The following is an 18,739-nucleotide window of genomic DNA, read 5'->3' as shown; positions in this document are numbered from 1 at the left end:
GAATTTTTAATCAGCTGGATGTGAACCTGATCTCGGCAGATTCTGTCGGCCCAAACAGAGAGGGGGGGGAAACTGACCTTCGTGTTTATTTTTAAACCAACTTTCTGCTCAAACTGAACAGTTTCAGGCTTAATTCAGGATCCGTCATTCATCCATCAGAAGTGAAGCTTTCAGTGCGGTCATGATAAGTTTCTTTATTGGTCAGGTCCAGTCATTGATCTGATGGATCCTCTGGGGACCCTGAATCTACAGGCGTTTCTTCCATTACATTGATTTTCAATCTGGATCAAACAAACAGATGAATGTAAAATAAAAAACATTTTCATGGTGAGAAATGTGCTTTATTTATTTACTGATTCATTAATTGATTTGTGTATTTGAGGGAAGTTTTGTTGGCAGAGCTGCTCTCCAGGAAGTATCTGACCAATCAGGCTTCAGACTGATGAAGGACAGAAATTCAGGAACAAATGCTCCTTTTTCCACATGACCAACTTTTTAAAAGGATTTATTGCTGCTTTTATTGGTTTACTGTCACATTTTGTCTCATCGGAAACACACTGACTGTAAGCACCAAAAAAAGTTAAAACAAACGTTTATGTGAATTAATTTCACGTCAAAACATCTTTCTGTTTTTATTTTTCTGAGCAGAGAAACATCGTCATCAGTCACATCAGCTTTTTCACATCGTCTGTCTCTGATGTCGGACTGAAGGAAAGCTGAAGTGCCTGCAGTTTCAGGGCCAGATCACAAAATGTCCCCATTAACCTCAAAGATTTTCTTCAGGAACGCTTCATGGAGGAGATTTTTAATGAGTCTAATGACCCAGCTTTGTTTTGAGGTATCCCGAGTTAAAGCTGCGTTTCTGCTGCTGAAGCCTTTGAACAGCTTCAGCTGCTGACTGTCACCAACAGGTAATCGTCTTCAAAGGTATCAGCCATAAAAAATCAATTCAAATGAAAGATTCAGAAAGCTGATAACTTTAATCAATCAACAGATTCAAATTATAAATTACTATAAACTACAATCTCTCCAAATCAGAAAAATATTTCTGATCAAAGCATTTAAACTGAAGGTCACCCCCACAGTCATGGTATGGCCTGTGACATCATTGATGACATCAGCAGAAGGAAGTGCTGTGCTGCCACGCCCCTTTATAAACACCTGCAGTTCAAGGTGCGTTTACTTGACCTTATTTAACCCTCATTAGCATTAGCTGCTAACGTGTTGAATACAGCCTCGCTGAGTTGTTAAGTGTGGCATGGCTAGCATTAGCTCCTGCTGTGCTAACGCTTGGATGCTCTAAGATTAGCATTATCGTTCATTTCACAGTTTCAGTTGGACATTTAACTTTAATGAGCTGTTTTCGTCTGGACTTTTTAGTTAAATCGTTTAAAGGAACCTGTTAGCTTTAGCTCCAAACCTCTGAACATTTCCTAACTGCTGGACCGATCAGCACCGAGGTGAATCAGTGTCAGTAAAACAAAAAGTAGGAAAAATCAGAAGGTAAAACTGAGAAGAGACTCTGCAGCTTCCTGGAGAATTTAACTGACACTTTGACAAGTTCGATCTGTTTTGCTGAGACTCATTCTGTAAATGAAGCATCTGGCTCGAAGCCACTGATGCTTCTGTCAGACGTCTCATGTTGTTAGTTTTATTATTGCGGCCTAATGAACACGGTTCACTCTGTACAGAACAAAATGCTGCTCTGACTCCGGTCCAGGACTTCCATCAGGTCACCCAGACCAGAATATCTGCAGGTCGTAAGATCTGATGGATCTGAGAGGACGGACATAAAAGATCCATTTGAAGGAAAATTTGGCTCTAATGTTCATGTTAATGTTTTAAGATCCACAGAAGACTTGTAATCTGCTCATTGACTCTAAAATCTGACCAAAGTGACTGAGGGTCACATCAGAGAGGCTCCAGGAGCTGTAGAAGCTTTGGGCTGACTGAGGTCCAGTAGATGGTTCAGAGTCCATGAGCAGGGATGTGATCGAAGACCAGACGGTCCACGACCGTGTGGACCGCATCCGGAGGATCCATCAATGTTTCTGGATTTCTGAGTCACAAAGACCGGCTCATCTTAGCTTAGCTTAGCATAAACCCAGTAACCAGCCGGGCTGACTCCATCTTTTCCCCGAGTGTCACCAATATGAAGGAAATAATATTAATTCCTGAAAGGTTGAAACAGGAAACCAACACGGTTAATGATTTTTGAGTGTTTTTATTTGCCTGCATGCTTCTCCACCTCCGTTCAGCTCTTCACATCTCCATGTTTAAATATGTTTTCCTGTAATTCTTCACATCATGTTTCAAACAGACACATGCACAGACAGACAGAAACAAACAAACAGTGTGACAGTGCTGTCTGTCATGGAAGACTCAACGTTAACGTTAATCATTTTGACTCCATGTTTGATGACAGTGAGCGGTCAGAGCAGCAGGACATCCGTCTGTCAGGTCACATTCAGCTTGATCAGCTCCTTCTTCCTCAGAATCGATGTGAAGGACGGATGTTCGACGTAGCTATAATTTATTACTCCTCCTTCGTCCTCATAGTCGATGTCGTCCTCCTCCTCTTCATCATCATCATCATCATCAGCGTCCAGACATCGGCTGTCCCCATCTGACTCTTCCTCCTCCTTCTCCTCCTCCGGCTCGTTCTCGCAGCTCATCCTCATCTTCCTGTGGTTGTTGTTCCTGACCGATGCCTCCAGAGCTTTCTGTCTCCGGTAGAAGTGGGAGAACTTATTGAAGATGATGGTGATGGGCAGCGCCACCACCAGGGTGCCGCCTAAAATGCAGCCGCTGGCCGCCAGCTTCCCGGCCACCGTGACGGGCACCACGTCCCCGTAGCCCACCGTTGTCATGGAGACCGTCCCCCACCACCAGCAGGCCGGGATGGTGTCCAGTCCCACGTCCTGCAGGACAAAGAGACAGATGAGTCACAGCCGGCTTCTAATCATCAGCCATCAACAGAAGCTGCAGAGAATCCACTAAATTCATTTCATAACGTGTGTGTCTGTTGTGTCTTTTCTCTTTGTGCAGGTAAATCATCTATAAACGTGGATGTAGCACACAGTCAGACTGTACTGAAGTCTATGGGAAAATGTCCCTCCTCCTCCCTGATGAGTTTCAGTCTCAGTCTGAAATACATGATGTTCATTTAGAGGGAAAGGGGAGGGGCTAGGGGGCGGGGCTTCCAATAATGAAATGGTGATGTCATGTCGTTCTGATTTAACCAAATTTAACCAAATTTAATAGGTTCTGTGTCAAAATATGTCTGACCGACACAACAAAAAAAATCTTATGATGCAGATTAAATCTAATAATAATAATAATCAGAATAACGAAAGTTCAGTGGCTGAGTTTCCAATGAAATAAATCAGAAATAAAAACAAATTCAAATAAAATAAAGAAATGGGATTGTACCTCTTCGTACTCGGCGGTGTAGGCGATGCCAGAGAAGACGGACACTCCGACACCCAGATACAGCAGCAGGATGCCGACCTCCCGGTAACTGTGCTGCAGACGAGATGGACGAAACCTTAAAGGGCGGGAAAGGCTCACCTGTCGGCCCTAATGATGATGTCAGAACCTGCTGACACGTTATTTTTTATACAGGATGTCTCAGAGGAAAAAAACGAAATCTTATACTAAAACGAGAAAACAGCAGACCATCTGATCTGACTCACCCGAAGAGTCGCCCCCAAAGACCGAAGTCCGGTCGAGTGTCGGGCCAGTTTCAGCACCCGGAAGATCCTCATCAGCCGGAGCACCTGAGAAGAAGAACGGTTTATCTTACTGTGAGTTTGTTCTCACGGTGTTTACTGAGAAAATCCTGAAGCCTCATTTCAGTAACAGTCAAATCATTCTGTCAGCTCCTCTTTTATCCTCAACGTCATGAGATGACCCGTCAGTTACAAAGCAGCAAATAAATGGGAACCTCAAAGTTGTGCTGAAGAAACATCCTCAGTTTCCTCGTACTCAGTCAGCCCCCACCTGAACGAGCCGTCCCAGGTCCCCCAGCTCAGACTCGGAGCCCATGGCCAGGTCAAAGACCAGCGTGATGTAGATGGGAACCACAGACATCATGTCGATGATGTTCAGCGGGTGACGGAAGAACTTCTTCCTGTTTGGCGCCAGCAGCAGACGGGTCACCACCTCAGGGAGAGAGAGGAAGTCCAGCGTTTGTTTTTGGGTTCAACTTCCTGTTTCACTGGCTGATGTTTTCTTGGACTCACCTCGAAGGTGAACCAGCAGCTGCAGAAAAACTCCACGGCCTGCAGGGTGGGGTCCTCCATCAGCTTCCCCTCAGAGTCCAACGTCTGAACAGACCACGAGGAACATTCAACATCACATTTAGTGCTTCCAAACATCTGGGACCACTCAGACTGAACAAACTCTCCCATGATGCCTCAGTATTCTTAAAGCATTCACAGGATGTCGTCACCTGCCAAAGACTTTTTAAACAGATCTGACGGATGGACAGAGCTGCATCCATTTGCCTCCTCTGCTTCATGATTACTTCATGTTTTCAGAAACAATCAGACTGTTGGATCATCTGAACCCACCAAACGGCCTCCAGTTCAGTCTGAGACGTTTTAAAATGTCCCGACATTCAGACATCCTGAAGTTTAAACAAAAGAAAGAATCCCCCGCTCCGTCTGTTCATGGAGGACAATCATCAGGTATAAAATACCATTACAAAGACATTTTCTCCTAAATAACGAGTGACCAACACAGAGAGGTCCAGAGACAGGAAACAGAAAAGGAAAAATAAAGTGAGGTGTTTTCCATTCAGAAACTAACTTCTTCTATATTCAAATCAGCGACATTTCGACAGATAATTCATGTAATAAAAAGAATCTGACTCTGAGCACCAAACTCAGCTGCTCGCACCAACCTGATACTCCGGGATGCTGTTGATGCACATGATGGCGATGGACGTGAGCACCACGCCGATGGACAGGAGACTGAAGAGCTTGCTGGGGATGGAGTATCCCGGGTTCTCCAGCGTCAGCCACAGACACTTCCTGACGTTTCCGTAACGCACTTCCTGGAAGTGCAGCATGTCCCTGAGGACGGATGGAGAGGACCGGTTACCGCCTGAAGACATGATGATTCCTTCGTAGATGGGAGGCCGCGGCCGTTTACCTGTTCAGGTCAGAGATCTCGTCCACAGACGTGTCGATGCTGCTCACGTCGCTCTCGTCATCCCAGCTGCGATGGCGGCTGCTCTCTAGCTTGCGGTCGTGGTAACGGTAACTACAGCAACTGTCCAGGAAGAACTCATTGATGCCCCAGTACTCGATCTCCTGACTGGGGACAAGTCAGGGCGTCCGGTCTTTAGTCTCAGTCTGATTTAAGGATCATGATTTACATCATTTTAAAGATTAACTGCTGAAAAGTGATGTATTTTTAATGACTTTCCATGTTTCTCTAAAGCTCTTTAAGAATCCAGTCACAGTGACGTCAGTCAGTTATAACTGATCCTTATTCCTGCAGCAGGTGGTTGTTTTTTTGTTGTTGAGGACATTCGTGTGAAAGATAAATCAGAAAAACAGAAATCTCACATAACAAAGTTTTCTGAAACATCCTGACAGTTGTGTTTGTGTTTGTGTCTCCGTCCTCACACACCTGAAGGAGAAGACACACAGCTCGTCCATGATGTGAAGTTTTCCCGTCTGGTAGAAGTGGAGGACGTACGGGAAGAGGCCTGGATTCCTATCGAAATAAAACTCCTGCTGCTGCACGTCGTAGTCATCACACACCTGCAGAGAGGAGCTGATCAGTCTGAGGACTGACGACAGTCTGAGGACCCCCCCGACCAGGTGGCCCACCTGCAGTATGTCTTCCTCCGAGTCGCAGGCCAGCAGCTTTCCCAGTCTGGTATCTGGGAACTTCCTCAGCGTGCTGGAGCAGAGACTCCTCTTCAGACCGCCCACGTTCACGTGGACCAGACCTTCATCAGAGTCCTGCTGGACCCAGCTGGGCAGACGCTCCTTCACCATGGTTACCTGGGACGGACACATTTGTAGAATATTATTCAGACTTTCTGCCTTTTTAATTCAAAAAAAGGTGTTCAGAGCAGAAGGGTCCTTCTTTCAGGGCAGTTTGGTTTTAGGCTCCAGGAGGAAACACAATAAAACGATGATGGAGATCGAACTGATGCAGGAAAGACTGAAATATGAAGCATTTTAAACATTTTATATAAATGTATATGATGATTTATAGAAAAAAAATCTCAGGAAAGTCTTTTCTAAAATATTTTGTTTATCGTATTAAAATACTTGGACAATGACGTCTGAGAGCTCTGGATCCACATCCAGGTCCAGAAACCACAGAATCATTGTTACAACTGAAGCTTTATTTGTTCTTTGTACCAACACAAAGACAGTTTCATTAACATCTATTTTACTTCACTTGTTTTGAACACTAAAATAAAAATATCTATTTTTTCAAATAAAGCTTCTACCATGAATACTTTCATTTATTATGAACTATCTGTCTTTTCATGTGATGACAATCTGATGCTGTCTCTTTTCAGGTGACATCATAAATCTATATGATACGTCTTTTTTTAACGACAGTTAATCTGTTTTATTTCCAATATTTGGACTTTAAATCAGCTTCAGTAATGATCTGACTTCACTCACTTCCATTTATCTTGAGCTTCTTTGAGCTTCTTTTTGTAATGTGGGCAATTTCATCTGCTCTGCTAAATGCAGCAGACGGCCAGACACTAATGAGCTGTAGCAGACATTTTAATGTTAACAAAAAAAGACGTAATGTTTTTGGTTCAGAGCCAAAAGGCTCTTACGGGCCCTCTGAGAAGTTCAGGGTGGTGATCTGAAACAGGATAAATGCATTTTAACTGGTTTCAGCACAAAAATACTGACTTTATATTATTACTCCCTTAATGAACATTAACTGTAGCTGCTCTGTGTTTTTATGATCAAGTTAAAAAACCTCAGAGATGCAGCCAAAACAGAAACTAACTCCCACACAAGCTCATCGACTGAACTCCGGAGCAAACGCCCACGAAGTGTACACAATTTTCACAACAAAAACTACACTATGAAATCACTCCACAGATAAATAAGAGCTCGCACTGAACAGGAAGATTTTTATACATTGAAAAGAATCACATGAAGGTTTTTTCTTCTCCTGGATGAAATGTTCGTCAATACAATAAAAATATTTAGAGCCCTTTCTTGTATTTAATCTCATCCTGGGTGTGCTAATCCGTGACAGGTGTGCTGTTTACCAGTTTGATGACATGATGAGGAAATTAACATGCTGGATTATGGATACGAGAAGTTTCAGCCCTCTGCAGCTTCTGGGGTTTGTTTTAGCAGATTCATGACACTCCGGCAGCTTCTGGTCTGATTTTCATCAAAATAAAACCAAAATGTCCTGCTCAGTGACCAAACAACGTTTAACAGCACAAAAGACTGAATGCGGCTTAGAGTTCTCTTTGTGCTGCTGCTTTGTGGAGGACTCAGCTCAAACTAACAGCCGTAGAATTCAACCGCTGACCCAACAAAATCAGGAAGTTTCATATTTACAGCTGCTGCTCTGATGTGATGCTTTATTAATGAGAATAATGCATCATCATCACTACACATCTCCGATCTTCAGACTGTGTACTCTTCCTCTTGGCTCCTTCTTTATTAAGAATTTGCTCTTTCTCCAGATTATTTTGCATCTGTGACAAACTCAGCAACAAAACTATCACCGTGGGATGAAACTAAACAATTTCTATGAATATTCTTGAGACGTTTGCTGTCTGATAGATATCAAAGATCTGCAAGAACTCGTCAGTTTTAAGAAGAAGCTAAAAACTGCCTGTTTGTTCTGTTAATCTCACTCTTGATTCATTTTCCTTTTTAAATTTATTTTGATGCTTCTTTTATGTGGCGTACAAATAAACTCGTCCTGTCTGTCCAGACATCAGCAGCTGCTCCACACGAGGCGTTCACTTGCTCTGATGGAGCTCAGGCTATTCTTCCATCTGGAGGCCGCAGTAAGTGCCTGGCTTCACGTAAAGTGTAGCTATAATGTCATGTAATAATGTTACGTGGTCTCTGATTGCATGGTGTCGGAAATGGCCTGAGGAATCAGACAGGTGTTAACCTAATGTGGACTTAATGGTGTTTTAACCGGAGCGCCTGACTTCATCCGTCTCTGTCTGCTATTTAATCAGGTTTCTGTCTCTGTCTTCAGGTCCAAATGATCTGGATACAGTAGAAATCTGTCTTCATGTTTCTGTGGCTGTGGATGTGTGAAGCATGTTCACATTTAAAAACAACTCCTGTTCTGTGTTTCACTGGGATTTTTCCGTTAGTTTTTCATGATACTTTATATTTGTAGTTATTGAATTTGTTAGTTAACTGTTGTTTATTTATTGGTGTCACGTGATGAGTTACAGTGTAGCGTCTCCTCTTTTAGCTCCATGTTGGGTCTCTACCAGACACCAGTCTGTCTGTGGTCGAAGACAGTGAAGTGTCCGGACTCAGCTGGTAAAAATGTTAAGCTCTTGGCTTCAGGTTTCACACAGTCCAGGACTGTCTGGTGTGTTTGTCTCCACGATGGGAGCCACAGACTACAATTAACAGTTTTGTATTTTGTTTTGTTTAGTTATTGTAACGTGAAGGCTGAAACAGGGTCATGCATTATTTATTTGATGCAGGTTCTGTTCAGTCTCCATGTGGAGTCGTCACATGAGGAGCTGAGGGGATGGTGAAGGTTTTTACAGATGTGTCAACGTAAAGCACCATTAAAGCTACAGTGCACCAATAAAAAGAGAAGAAGTCGGTGATAACTGTAAACTCAGCACATTAAAAACATAAAATATGAATGTGCTCATAATGTCTGTTGGCTCTAAAGACACAAGCTGCTTTCTGACGATGGCCAGAAATAAAATTCCATTCGTTCAGCAGAATAATCTGAACCTAAAGCTGCTTTTATTAGCTGTCAGAGCTCTCAGCCAGATTCCCTGGTCTTCATCCCATCAGTAGGATGCACTCTGGACTGAGATGGTTATATTTTCATACCAAAGGTCCAGATTTATCATATCAAAGTGGTTTATCTTTTATTCTGGGTTCCGTTTTCGTCAAACTCAGCCATCAATCTGTCAGCTGCTGTTTTAAAGCCTGAAGGTTACAATCTGTCTGTCAGCCATCTTTTTTTAAAAAGGTGGAGCTGACCTGCTCTGGACTCTGTCCTGATTGGATGGTTCAGTCTGTCAGTCACACTGTAGCCCCACCCCTAAACCCTCCCCTTTCCCTCGAAATGGAGCATCATTTAAAAAATGAACATCATGTTGTGTTGATGACTGAGACCATAAACTGAGCAAAACGTTTACTGAAGAGGAAGAGGTACATTTTCCCATAGACTTCAACACAATCTGACAATCTTTTTAGTCGCAGCCTGATCGCCATTAGATAGAATCCAGATTTATGGTCCAGGAAAATTTACCAACCTGAGAATATGTTCCAAAATTGGCTACATATAGAGTCTAAAAGATGACTTTAGCTCTGATAAACTGATTAACTGATATAAAGATAAAATTATTAAAAAATGATAAACTGATAAAATGATAAAAAAAGATAAACTGATGAACTGATAAACAGATAAAATTATAAAAAAGATAAACTGATAAACTGATGAACTGATAAACTGATAAACTGATAAAATGATAAAAAAGATAAACTGATGAACTGATAAACAGATAAAATGATAAAAAAAGATAAACTGATGAACTGATAAACTGATAAAATGATAAAAAAGATAAACTGACAAACTGATGAACTGATAAACAGATAAAATGATAAAAAAGATAAACTGATGAACTGATAAACTGATAAAATGATAAAAAAGATAAACTGATGAACTGATAAACTGATAAAATGATAAAAAAGATAAACTGATAAACTGATAAAATGATAAAAAAGATAAACTGATGAACTGATAAACTGATAAAATGATAAAAAAGATAAACTGACGAACTGATGAACTGATAAACTGATAAAATGATAAAAAAGACAAACTGATGAACTGATAAACTGATAAAATGATAAAAAAGATAAACTGACGAACTGATGAACTGATAAACTGATAAAATGATAAAAAAGATAAACTGATGAACTGATAAACTGATGAACTGATAAACTGATAAAATGATAAAAAAGATAAAAAAGATAAACTGATGAACTGATAAAATGATAAAAAAGATAAACTGATGAACTGATAAACTGATAAACTGATAAAAAAGATAAACTGATAAACTGATAAAATGATAAAAAAGATAAACTGATAAACTGATAAAATGATAAAAAAGATAAACTGATGAACTGATAAACTGATAAAATGATAAAAAAGATAAACTGATGCACCGATAAACTGATAAAATGATTGAAGGGGTCAGTCAGAGAGCTGGAGGACTCATCTCGTTCAGTGATCGGATTTCTAACAGAAACTCTTCGGTTCTTTCAGAACTCTGTTGTGGACCGCAGAGCAGGGCTTGGACTGTGGGTCTGTAATTAATGGGGCCCCTGCTGAGGTCCCTGGGGTCCCCCAGACAGAAACACAGCTGATCTATAATTCAACAAGAGGAAGCGAAGCGGCTTCAAATCTCAGCTGCAGAAACAACAACGACCTGACACACCTTCATGAACCCACAACAGCCGAACTCCGGTAAAAACACACAGCTGACCCGACCTGAGGATGGAGGCTGCAGGACCGAACCGGACTGCTGGAGAGCAGAAAAGTCCTCTCTGGACACTTTACCTGTGAGTTTGTTGTGCAGCCTCATTTAGCCCATGATGCTCCGACAACTTTCAGTCTTCGGCCGGGAGAGACAGGCGGCTGGTCCCGGACCGGGTCCTGCACCGGGTCCTGCTGCCTGACACACCGAGCAGCAGGCTGGATCGTCCATCCGAACCTCCGGCCGTCTTCGGCCTTTTCCGTCACATTCCGGAACAGGACCGAGCTCTCTGGTCTGTGGGCGTGTCAGTGGGAGTGTCCGTGATGATGCGTTCACGGCTCTCAGTGGTCCCATTGGAGTGACGGACCAGTTTCTACCGGGTCATTATTGGACCGAGTCCGGAACTTTCAAAGTTTACAAAGCGGTTTGTTTGACTCTCACCTCGGGGTGTAAGGGTTAGAGCTCAAACACACTGTAAGTCTGAAATGTACCAACATGTCCCATACTGAAGAAACACCTTCCTGTTATTCTCCACATCTAAACCCCCACAGCTGCAGGATTTCGTTTTTATAGAAATATGTACATTAACATAAAGATAAAAAAAATAAAGCCTTAAGCTTTCATTGATTCAAAAATGTATTTAATATTATTATATATGATTTCATACCCGAAGTAGTAACGTCACTGTGATGTCTGTGGTGATGACTCCATCTTGTGGCCAAGTTTAGTGTTACATCTCAGTGGAACAGGTGAGGCCTCAGGTGTCTCATCTTTGTCCCCTCTTTATTCTCTCATGAAGAATTTACTTCAGAGAGCTGAACCACAGACAAAAATGTTCTCTGCTATTTTCTACCTTCATTGAAATGAAAACATACATCTGTATTTTACTCAGATTATTATTAATATTATTGTGTATATTACTGACTGATTTCACCGTCTTCAGCGGTCGGTGGTATTCGTACTTCATAGTCTCCTGCCTGAGGAATCAGAGTCCCTGCAGCACCTGTTTGGACTTTCTGCGGGGTCTTACGGGGTTTACCTTCCTCTCTGCAGAGCCAAACAGTTTGCAGGAGAAGTACAGCCTGATGTGGCTGCTGAACTTCTTGTCTCTGGCACCGTAGATGAGCGGACTGAGCAGACGTGGAAGCACGTTGGTAAACAGGAAGGTGGTGAAGATTATACTGGTGCGCCTGTGAGGCCAGGAGGTGATGAGGATGAGGTTGATGAGGGGGCTGATGAATGACATCATGCAGATGAGGAGCTGGATGCCGTGCAGCAGGATGGTGTTACGGGCGTTTCTGGCTGAGGCCTTTTTAGAGCCAGAAACAGCCCGTGCAGCACAGACGACCTTCAGGTAGGTGATGATCAACGTCAGGGCGACAAAGGAAAACAAAAGGGTCTGATGGGAAGAAGCGAAGCTATGATCACTTTATCTGCATTGATCAAACTAATTCACAAAAAACAAACTGCTTTGTTGGACATGCTGCCCGTTTTCATGACCAGTCCACCTTCTCTCCCCATTTCGTATCTTCATCCCTGAGATATCCTGAATAAACTAAGCTTCACCAACTAACATCAATGAAATAACAGCCAGTGTTTTACCTGAACTACCACACTTTGAGTCTTGTGGTACGGTGTGTTGTACAGGTATGCAGTGTAACAGTAGACAGTCTGTGTGTAGACTGAGAGAGGCTGGGTGGCGAAGACAATGACCATATCAGCAAAGGAGGGAATAAAGGAGACGCCCCAGATTAGTGCGATCAGCCCATAAGCTCGCTGCACAGTGCACAGCTGGGCGTGATGAAGAGGTTGGCAAACAGCAATGTAACGCTCCACTGCCATGCCAGCCAAGTTCAAAGGACTGTTCCTGGATAAAGACAAGAAGATGATGCATGTTGATGTTTGTCACTTCTTTAAATCTCTGAATTCAATATATAGAAACTGGATATAAAAAGTATTTTCATCATTCACAGTCAGCAAAAATACCAAAGTGAGTCAGACACAAACCTGATCTTTGACATTCACAATAAAACACTGTGAATGTTCTGTTGTCAGCATTGATTAAACAGCAGATTTTCACACTCTTTTCACTGAAGTACAAGATGTGATGTGACAACTAACCAGAAATTTACAACCTCAGTGCAGTTAGGCCAAATCATGAAACAATAATTTTTCAAAATTTGGATATTAATCTTCTTTAAGCCTGTGAATTCAGTAACTGGGGAGTCATTGTAGCTCTATAGACTCATTCATTGTGGAAAATAACCCATTCACTGGATTTAAATAAAAGTAAAGTTGTTCTTCAATTCATTAAATCAGAAACCAGTGAAATGTCCAAAAAACCGATAAGCTCATTCACACGGTGACCCTTAAACGAGCTTCAAATGCTGCCACAAGCTAATTCATCAGTGTCAACAATGAAATAATCTCATAAAACTCAGATTAGCAGCCATAAAACACACAAAAAGCATTTTAACCTTCAATAATGAACGTCTACCGGCTTCCTCCTCATTTATGTACATTTTTTTTAACAAAGTGATTAAGTAGTAAATGTAGAAATACAAATCAATGAGTGAGGATCAATTTTTTGTGACTGTTAAATAAAATAAAATAAAATAAAATAATATATATAACGTCACGATATATATATTATACGATGACGCGTCCAGCCGTCGGGTCAGAGGTCAGCACAGATTTGAGCGGTAAAATCAACTTGTGGGAGAAAACAAACAAATGGCAAAAACTACAAAGAAAAAGAAGTTTGGAAGACCAAAAAGGAGGACGGGGAGAAGAGACACGGTAATCTGAAGCCGGAAACATTCCACCTGTCTCCTTTATTCCTGTTAGCGGTGAAGATGGCGGCTAACGGCCGGCTAACGGCCGGCTAACCGTCAGAGAGAGGCCGCAGGCTGAGATGGAAGTTCAGCCTAACATGGCGGACATCAGGATCCAGCCCGCACACCTTCTCCTCCCTGGACTTCTCCGGAATATCTACGGCCTTCCCGATGAGGATGGCGGGCAGCTGGAGGCCGGTAGGTCAGCATGTCAGCTGGGGAAGGGTTTAGTGTGATCTGCTGACCTGAATGGAACGTGTTGGTGGAGCTGGAGGGAAAGAGGCTGGAGGCTTGTGTCGGTTCATAATGTTGTCTCTGGCAAGTTGAGGAAATTATCAAGTACTTGGTTAAAGCTGTCGGTAAGCCTGACAGTTTGCCCTTCGCACCATTATCAGGTTTTCTAAAATCACTAATTGTTGTAGATCTTATTGTGGATCATAGAACTTGAAGAAGTTCAACAGCTGCACTGAAAGCTGTAACCATATTATGAGATGTGAACAGTTCAAATAAATCTTTAAAACCACAAAGTTACTGACATTAAAGCCCATGATGTGTATGTAAACTCAAGTCAAGGAAGCAGAATAACTGTACTTGTGTTATACATTCTCTTGAACGCACACACCTACTTGTTTGTCATGACTAAGATGAGCAGAATGATGCAGCAGGGCGTGAAGCTCAGGGAGATGGTGTATGTCATGATTTGTAAGGCCACAGAAACTGTCAGCATGATCATGTCGTTGATCACCAGATGGATGTACAGCACATACCTGCAGGAGAGAGGAGACAAAGTCAGACAGACTGTTGCAGATTCAGCAGATCTCAATGTCAAACTGTTAGTTTGAATTTAAGCATGAACAGTCCCCCGTCACCTGGGGTCTCGCTTGAAGACCTCGCTGTTAAAGTAGATGTAGACAAAAGTTCCGTTGATGACGTTGATGGTGAGGCAGAGAGTGAAAGTGATGATATTCTTTGAAAAAGCATCATTCAGGCTGTCGAAACGTGTGCTTGAATTCATTTCCTAGCTTAGTTCAGTCTGTACTGGAAACACAATCACAGTCCCTCCTTTTTATTTAGTTATTAATTATTTAGATTATTGCTCAAATGGAATTTCATTATTTCTGATAAACTGGAACATTTCATACAACTAAAAACTAACTAAAATTGGAAATCCAACATGAGAACAAATGTGATCTTAAGAGACTTGCAAAAGTGAATAAAGAAGTCTTGTTCATAAGAAAGACTACAACTAATTTGAAGTTGATTTTATGAAAATGAAATAGCTATTATTACTAACCTGCATATATATAATATATAATATTCAAACCGCAATTTTTCATTTTCAATTGTAAATATGAAAAAGTATTTTTGAATATTTTCCCATCATGATTTTCTGTAATTTACACTCAAAGAAAAATAAAAACACAAGAACTGTTCAGATTATTACAATGATGAATGAATGAATTTAAATGATGATTTAACTTAAATATTCGTCTGTAAACCTGCAAACATTTTCATTTCAAACCTTCAATATGAGTGTCTGTCCTCAGAAGAGGCAAATATTAAAACTCCAGTAAACAGTGATTCTATGTTTTCAATATTATATGATATCTTAACTATCTTTTTTATATTGGTTGACATTAATAGTCACAATAATTGTACTTACTTCAACACCGCTGCAGCCTGAGCTGAGTTACTGAGCTGTAACACTGTAAGTGGAGAGACGACCAGGAAGAGCAGTTATATAGATTTCAGTGTTCTAAATACAGACAGATGAGCTCATGTTCCTGTTATGATTTCTACTTTCTGTGTTCAGTTCAGATTTTTATGAACACAGTATTTTAAAGAGACATCTTACACCGTTAGAATTTTACTTCTATATCTGTGATTGGACATTTCTTGCTGAAAAATATCTTTTAAGATGCTAATTTCTATGTTAAATGCTGCAGTTTGTTGATGAAATTGGTGATTGTCTTTTGTCAGGAAAATGCCATCAGATGCTGTAATACATCTCAGATCCAAGTGATGTTTGTCTGTCTTATTAAGTACTGTATGTGGTATTGCATATAGGTGGTATTAATGTTTTGGCCTGACGAGCCATCTGTCCAGGCTCTGGGAATGTACCAGCAAATCAGTCATAAAACAACATCATCAAAATGCTTTGTTAAAGTCTTTTATTAACAAATTTAACAATATAGTACATACTGTTTTGTGGCATCCAACTCAGTACAAGTTTATCCATCATTTAGTTGTCAAAGTGTCTTTATGTTTGGACTGACATAAAATTTTTAGTTGTAAAATAAAGCTTGAGTATTGATGAACAGTTTTGCTTTGAAAAACAAACTGGACTGAGCCGAGCAGAAATTAACCAGTGCAGTGGACTGGACTGTCCATGGGTTCCTTTTTTTTAAAAATCAAAAGTTCATTGGCCTGATCCGGATACTGTGGCTCTGACAAGCCAGGTACCGTGTCCAGTACTTCCTGAACTGTTCATCCCGAAAACCATAGATGACAGGACTCAGAAAACGGGGGATGATGTAGACGAGCAGGAAGAAAATGTAGCGGATCTCCAGACTTAGGCGGGGGAAGAGAGAGATGAGGGCAGCCTGAAGGGAGGGAACCACAAAGGCTAGCATGCACAGCAACAGCTGAAAAAGAAGGACCGGGGGGACCACAATGAGTTATTTAAACTCCCAACACACATAAAAAATAGAACATTTGTTTGATTGTTATCATAGTCTAGTGTTAGGTTTTTTTGAAACAGCACGCCATGTTTAGATATCAAAATATTGACCAATACTGTAATCCTACACAATCAAACTAATAGGCAAATAATGTAGTAGATTAAGCCTCTTGGATTTAAAGTGAGCAATCCCAAAGTAGATATTTTGATCTGTTATACATAAATGTGATGATTATGTGAATGATCTCTGTCTTGTAGGTGTAGTCCTGGTGTTGTAGATCTGGCTCTGGCTCTCACCTGCACCCCGTGGAGCAGCACAGTGTTCCTGGCTCTCTTCACTGAGGCCAGGCCAGTGGAGGCAGCTCGTGCCGTCAGCATGATCTTGCAGTAGGTGTACAGCAGCGTCAGCGCCACAAATGACAGGTATGTCCCATCAAACACACAGTTCTTGTAGTAGATGGACCGGTCACGGAACAGAAGTGAGTGGTCACAGAAAATGTTGGTGTGGAACATTCCTGGGGGCTCCTTGATTATAGTGATCAAGAGGTCTGTGATGGGTGGGGTGGCAGTGAGGATGAAGATGACACAGATGAGCAGTAGTGTTCGAGGGATGGTGCACATCTGGCTGTAGTGTAAGGGGAAGCAGATGGAGATGTAGCGCTCCAGGGCCATGCCAGCCAGGATCAGAGGGGTGGAGCGCGTGGTCAGGACCGCCGTCATGATCTGTGCGAGACAAAGTGAAGATGCAGCGGATGTTATATTGTAGCTTTAGGATAAAACCTGAAACAATGCTGACTTCGTTAGTGAGAACAAAGTTTAGAAAGATTTTCTGGTTATTGGTGAAGTGTGAAAACAGTACCGGATACAGAGCCAAGGTTGTGAACTTGTTATAACTTTTTTACTGTGATGGCAGTGATGTGTGCCCACTGCTGACACAAATCACAACATGTGGTGATGTGATCACTCACCAGAAAGCAGCACACTGAGGCGTGGATCCTCCTGAAGATGTAGCTGACCACATAGAGAGCTGTCACCAGAGTTAGCTGCAGGGTGTCGTTGATCACCATGCAGATGAACATGATGTATCGTGGGTTATCATAGAAGGAGCTGTAGTCAGACATTGAGAATAGTCAATATTAATTACATTTGAATTAATAATCAGTGGATTATTTGGTGCATAAAATGTAATTGTGTGCATTCTGAAGTCCAAGGTCGTGTTGGAAACACTGTTTTGTATAATCAATAGTTCAAAGTATTGAAGACATTGGAAGCTTTCTTTGAAAGTGAATAATTTCTCCTGAATAATGAACTAATCAATGGTTCGTGCTGTAAGTTAGAAAACAGTGATGCCGAGTAAATTTGACTGATATTTATGCAAAATATTTAACATGAGCTCCAAAAGCTTTGGTGGGTAAGATAATTAAGCAGTTCTTATGAATGACATCTGCTACGTTTGCAGCTGTGTGTACCTGTGTTGTAGGAAGGTGTGCACCATGCTGATGTTGATGATACTGAGGATCAGCCACACCAGCATGGCCATGATGTTCTTGGTCAGAGCATTAGAGAAGCTGTCTTTGGGCACAGCCTCTGCGCCTTCTGTCAGCACCAAACTACCATTACTCAGCAGCAGGTCTAGGCCGGAGGAGATGGAGTTATTCATCACCGACATCTGAAGAGACACAGACATGACAAATACAAATGATTATATTCCTGAATTGCGACCAGTAACTGTGTGATTACAGTTAATAAATTAATTAAAAGATTAAATTAAAAGATAATGAATCACAAATATTATCTGACATGATCAGCTTTTTTGAAAAGTTTGCACATCGTCAAAGTAATAACACGAGTAAGACAACAATTTAAAAGCAGGTCTATAAAATTATTTTTAAGAAGTGATTTGTGAAGATTGATCATCTCTGATCTTTAAAGAACTTTTAAGAGAAATCAACATGCATGAATTACTTTTTAATATATCCTGCTTCAAAATTCTGTCAGAAGTATGACAAAAAACAAAAATGGACTCTAATACACCAAATTTACAGTACAAATATAAACACAAGTTGTATACAAACCTTAAAGCCTTACTCGTGTCAGCATTCACTCAGTCTGTAGTAAAATTGTGAAATGAATTAAACCATAAAATAAAAATTTCTTAGAATAAAAAAACGTGGATTATACAGATTCACATATACACTTACACATCCATGACATCAGCCCGAGTGTGAGACAAAGAACCATTTCAAACTCATACTGCCTTCTGACTGTAATAACAAAACGTAATGACAGTTGTGTCATAGACAAGAGGACTCTACTGCTGTGATGACATACTGTCAGTGATTTAGAGGTATTTGTGTGGATGTGTGTGTTTGTGTGTATTGATCCGGTAGTCATAGTGATCATGTTTGGGTCATGATGTAATGAGCTTGAGATTTTTGGTCCCTGAGCTGGTGAGGAAAAGGAGAAGAATAACATTCTTGACAAGTCTGTGTTATTTGATATATATATGTGTGT

The 18,739-nt window shown here is 41.2% G+C and overlaps 3 protein-coding genes across 3 annotated transcripts; all 3 read right to left on the bottom strand.

Moving 5' to 3' along the window:
- Positions 1-2,456: 2,456 nt before the first annotated feature.
- LOC115043785 (potassium voltage-gated channel subfamily S member 2) lies at positions 2,457-6,353 on the bottom strand. The gene is made up of 10 exons (XM_029502484.1): positions 6,294-6,353; positions 5,844-6,020; positions 5,641-5,774; positions 5,158-5,322; positions 4,907-5,078; positions 4,245-4,328; positions 4,003-4,164; positions 3,696-3,779; positions 3,433-3,525; positions 2,457-2,921 (listed from the first exon to the last, which is right to left on the bottom strand). The coding sequence occupies exons 1-10, from the start codon at positions 6,351-6,353 to the stop codon at positions 2,457-2,459; spliced, it is 1,596 nt and encodes a 531-aa protein (XP_029358344.1).
- A 4,466-nt stretch (positions 6,354-10,819) lies between these two features.
- On the bottom strand, positions 10,820-14,560 carry LOC115043782 (odorant receptor 131-2-like). Its single transcript, XM_029502480.1, has 5 exons — positions 14,415-14,560; positions 14,172-14,312; positions 12,314-12,578; positions 11,751-12,110; positions 10,820-11,005 (listed from the first exon to the last, which is right to left on the bottom strand). The coding sequence occupies exons 1-5, from the start codon at positions 14,558-14,560 to the stop codon at positions 10,820-10,822; spliced, it is 1,098 nt and encodes a 365-aa protein (XP_029358340.1).
- A 1,396-nt stretch (positions 14,561-15,956) lies between these two features.
- Positions 15,957-17,795, bottom strand: LOC115043779 (odorant receptor 131-2-like). The gene is made up of 4 exons (XM_029502475.1): positions 17,695-17,795; positions 17,194-17,332; positions 16,523-16,948; positions 15,957-16,190 (listed from the first exon to the last, which is right to left on the bottom strand). Exons 1-4 carry the CDS (start codon positions 17,763-17,765, stop codon positions 15,957-15,959), a joined length of 870 nt encoding a protein of 289 aa, XP_029358335.1. The 5' UTR covers positions 17,766-17,795.
- Positions 17,796-18,739: the final 944 nt, after the last annotated feature.

This window comes from Echeneis naucrates, chromosome 5, assembly GCF_900963305.1.
Source record: "Echeneis naucrates chromosome 5, fEcheNa1.1, whole genome shotgun sequence".
Classification (NCBI taxonomy): domain Eukaryota; kingdom Metazoa; phylum Chordata; class Actinopteri; order Carangiformes; family Echeneidae; genus Echeneis; species Echeneis naucrates.
The sequence above is the reverse complement of the archived record's forward strand: the minus strand, read 5'-3'. Positions and strand labels throughout refer to the sequence as shown.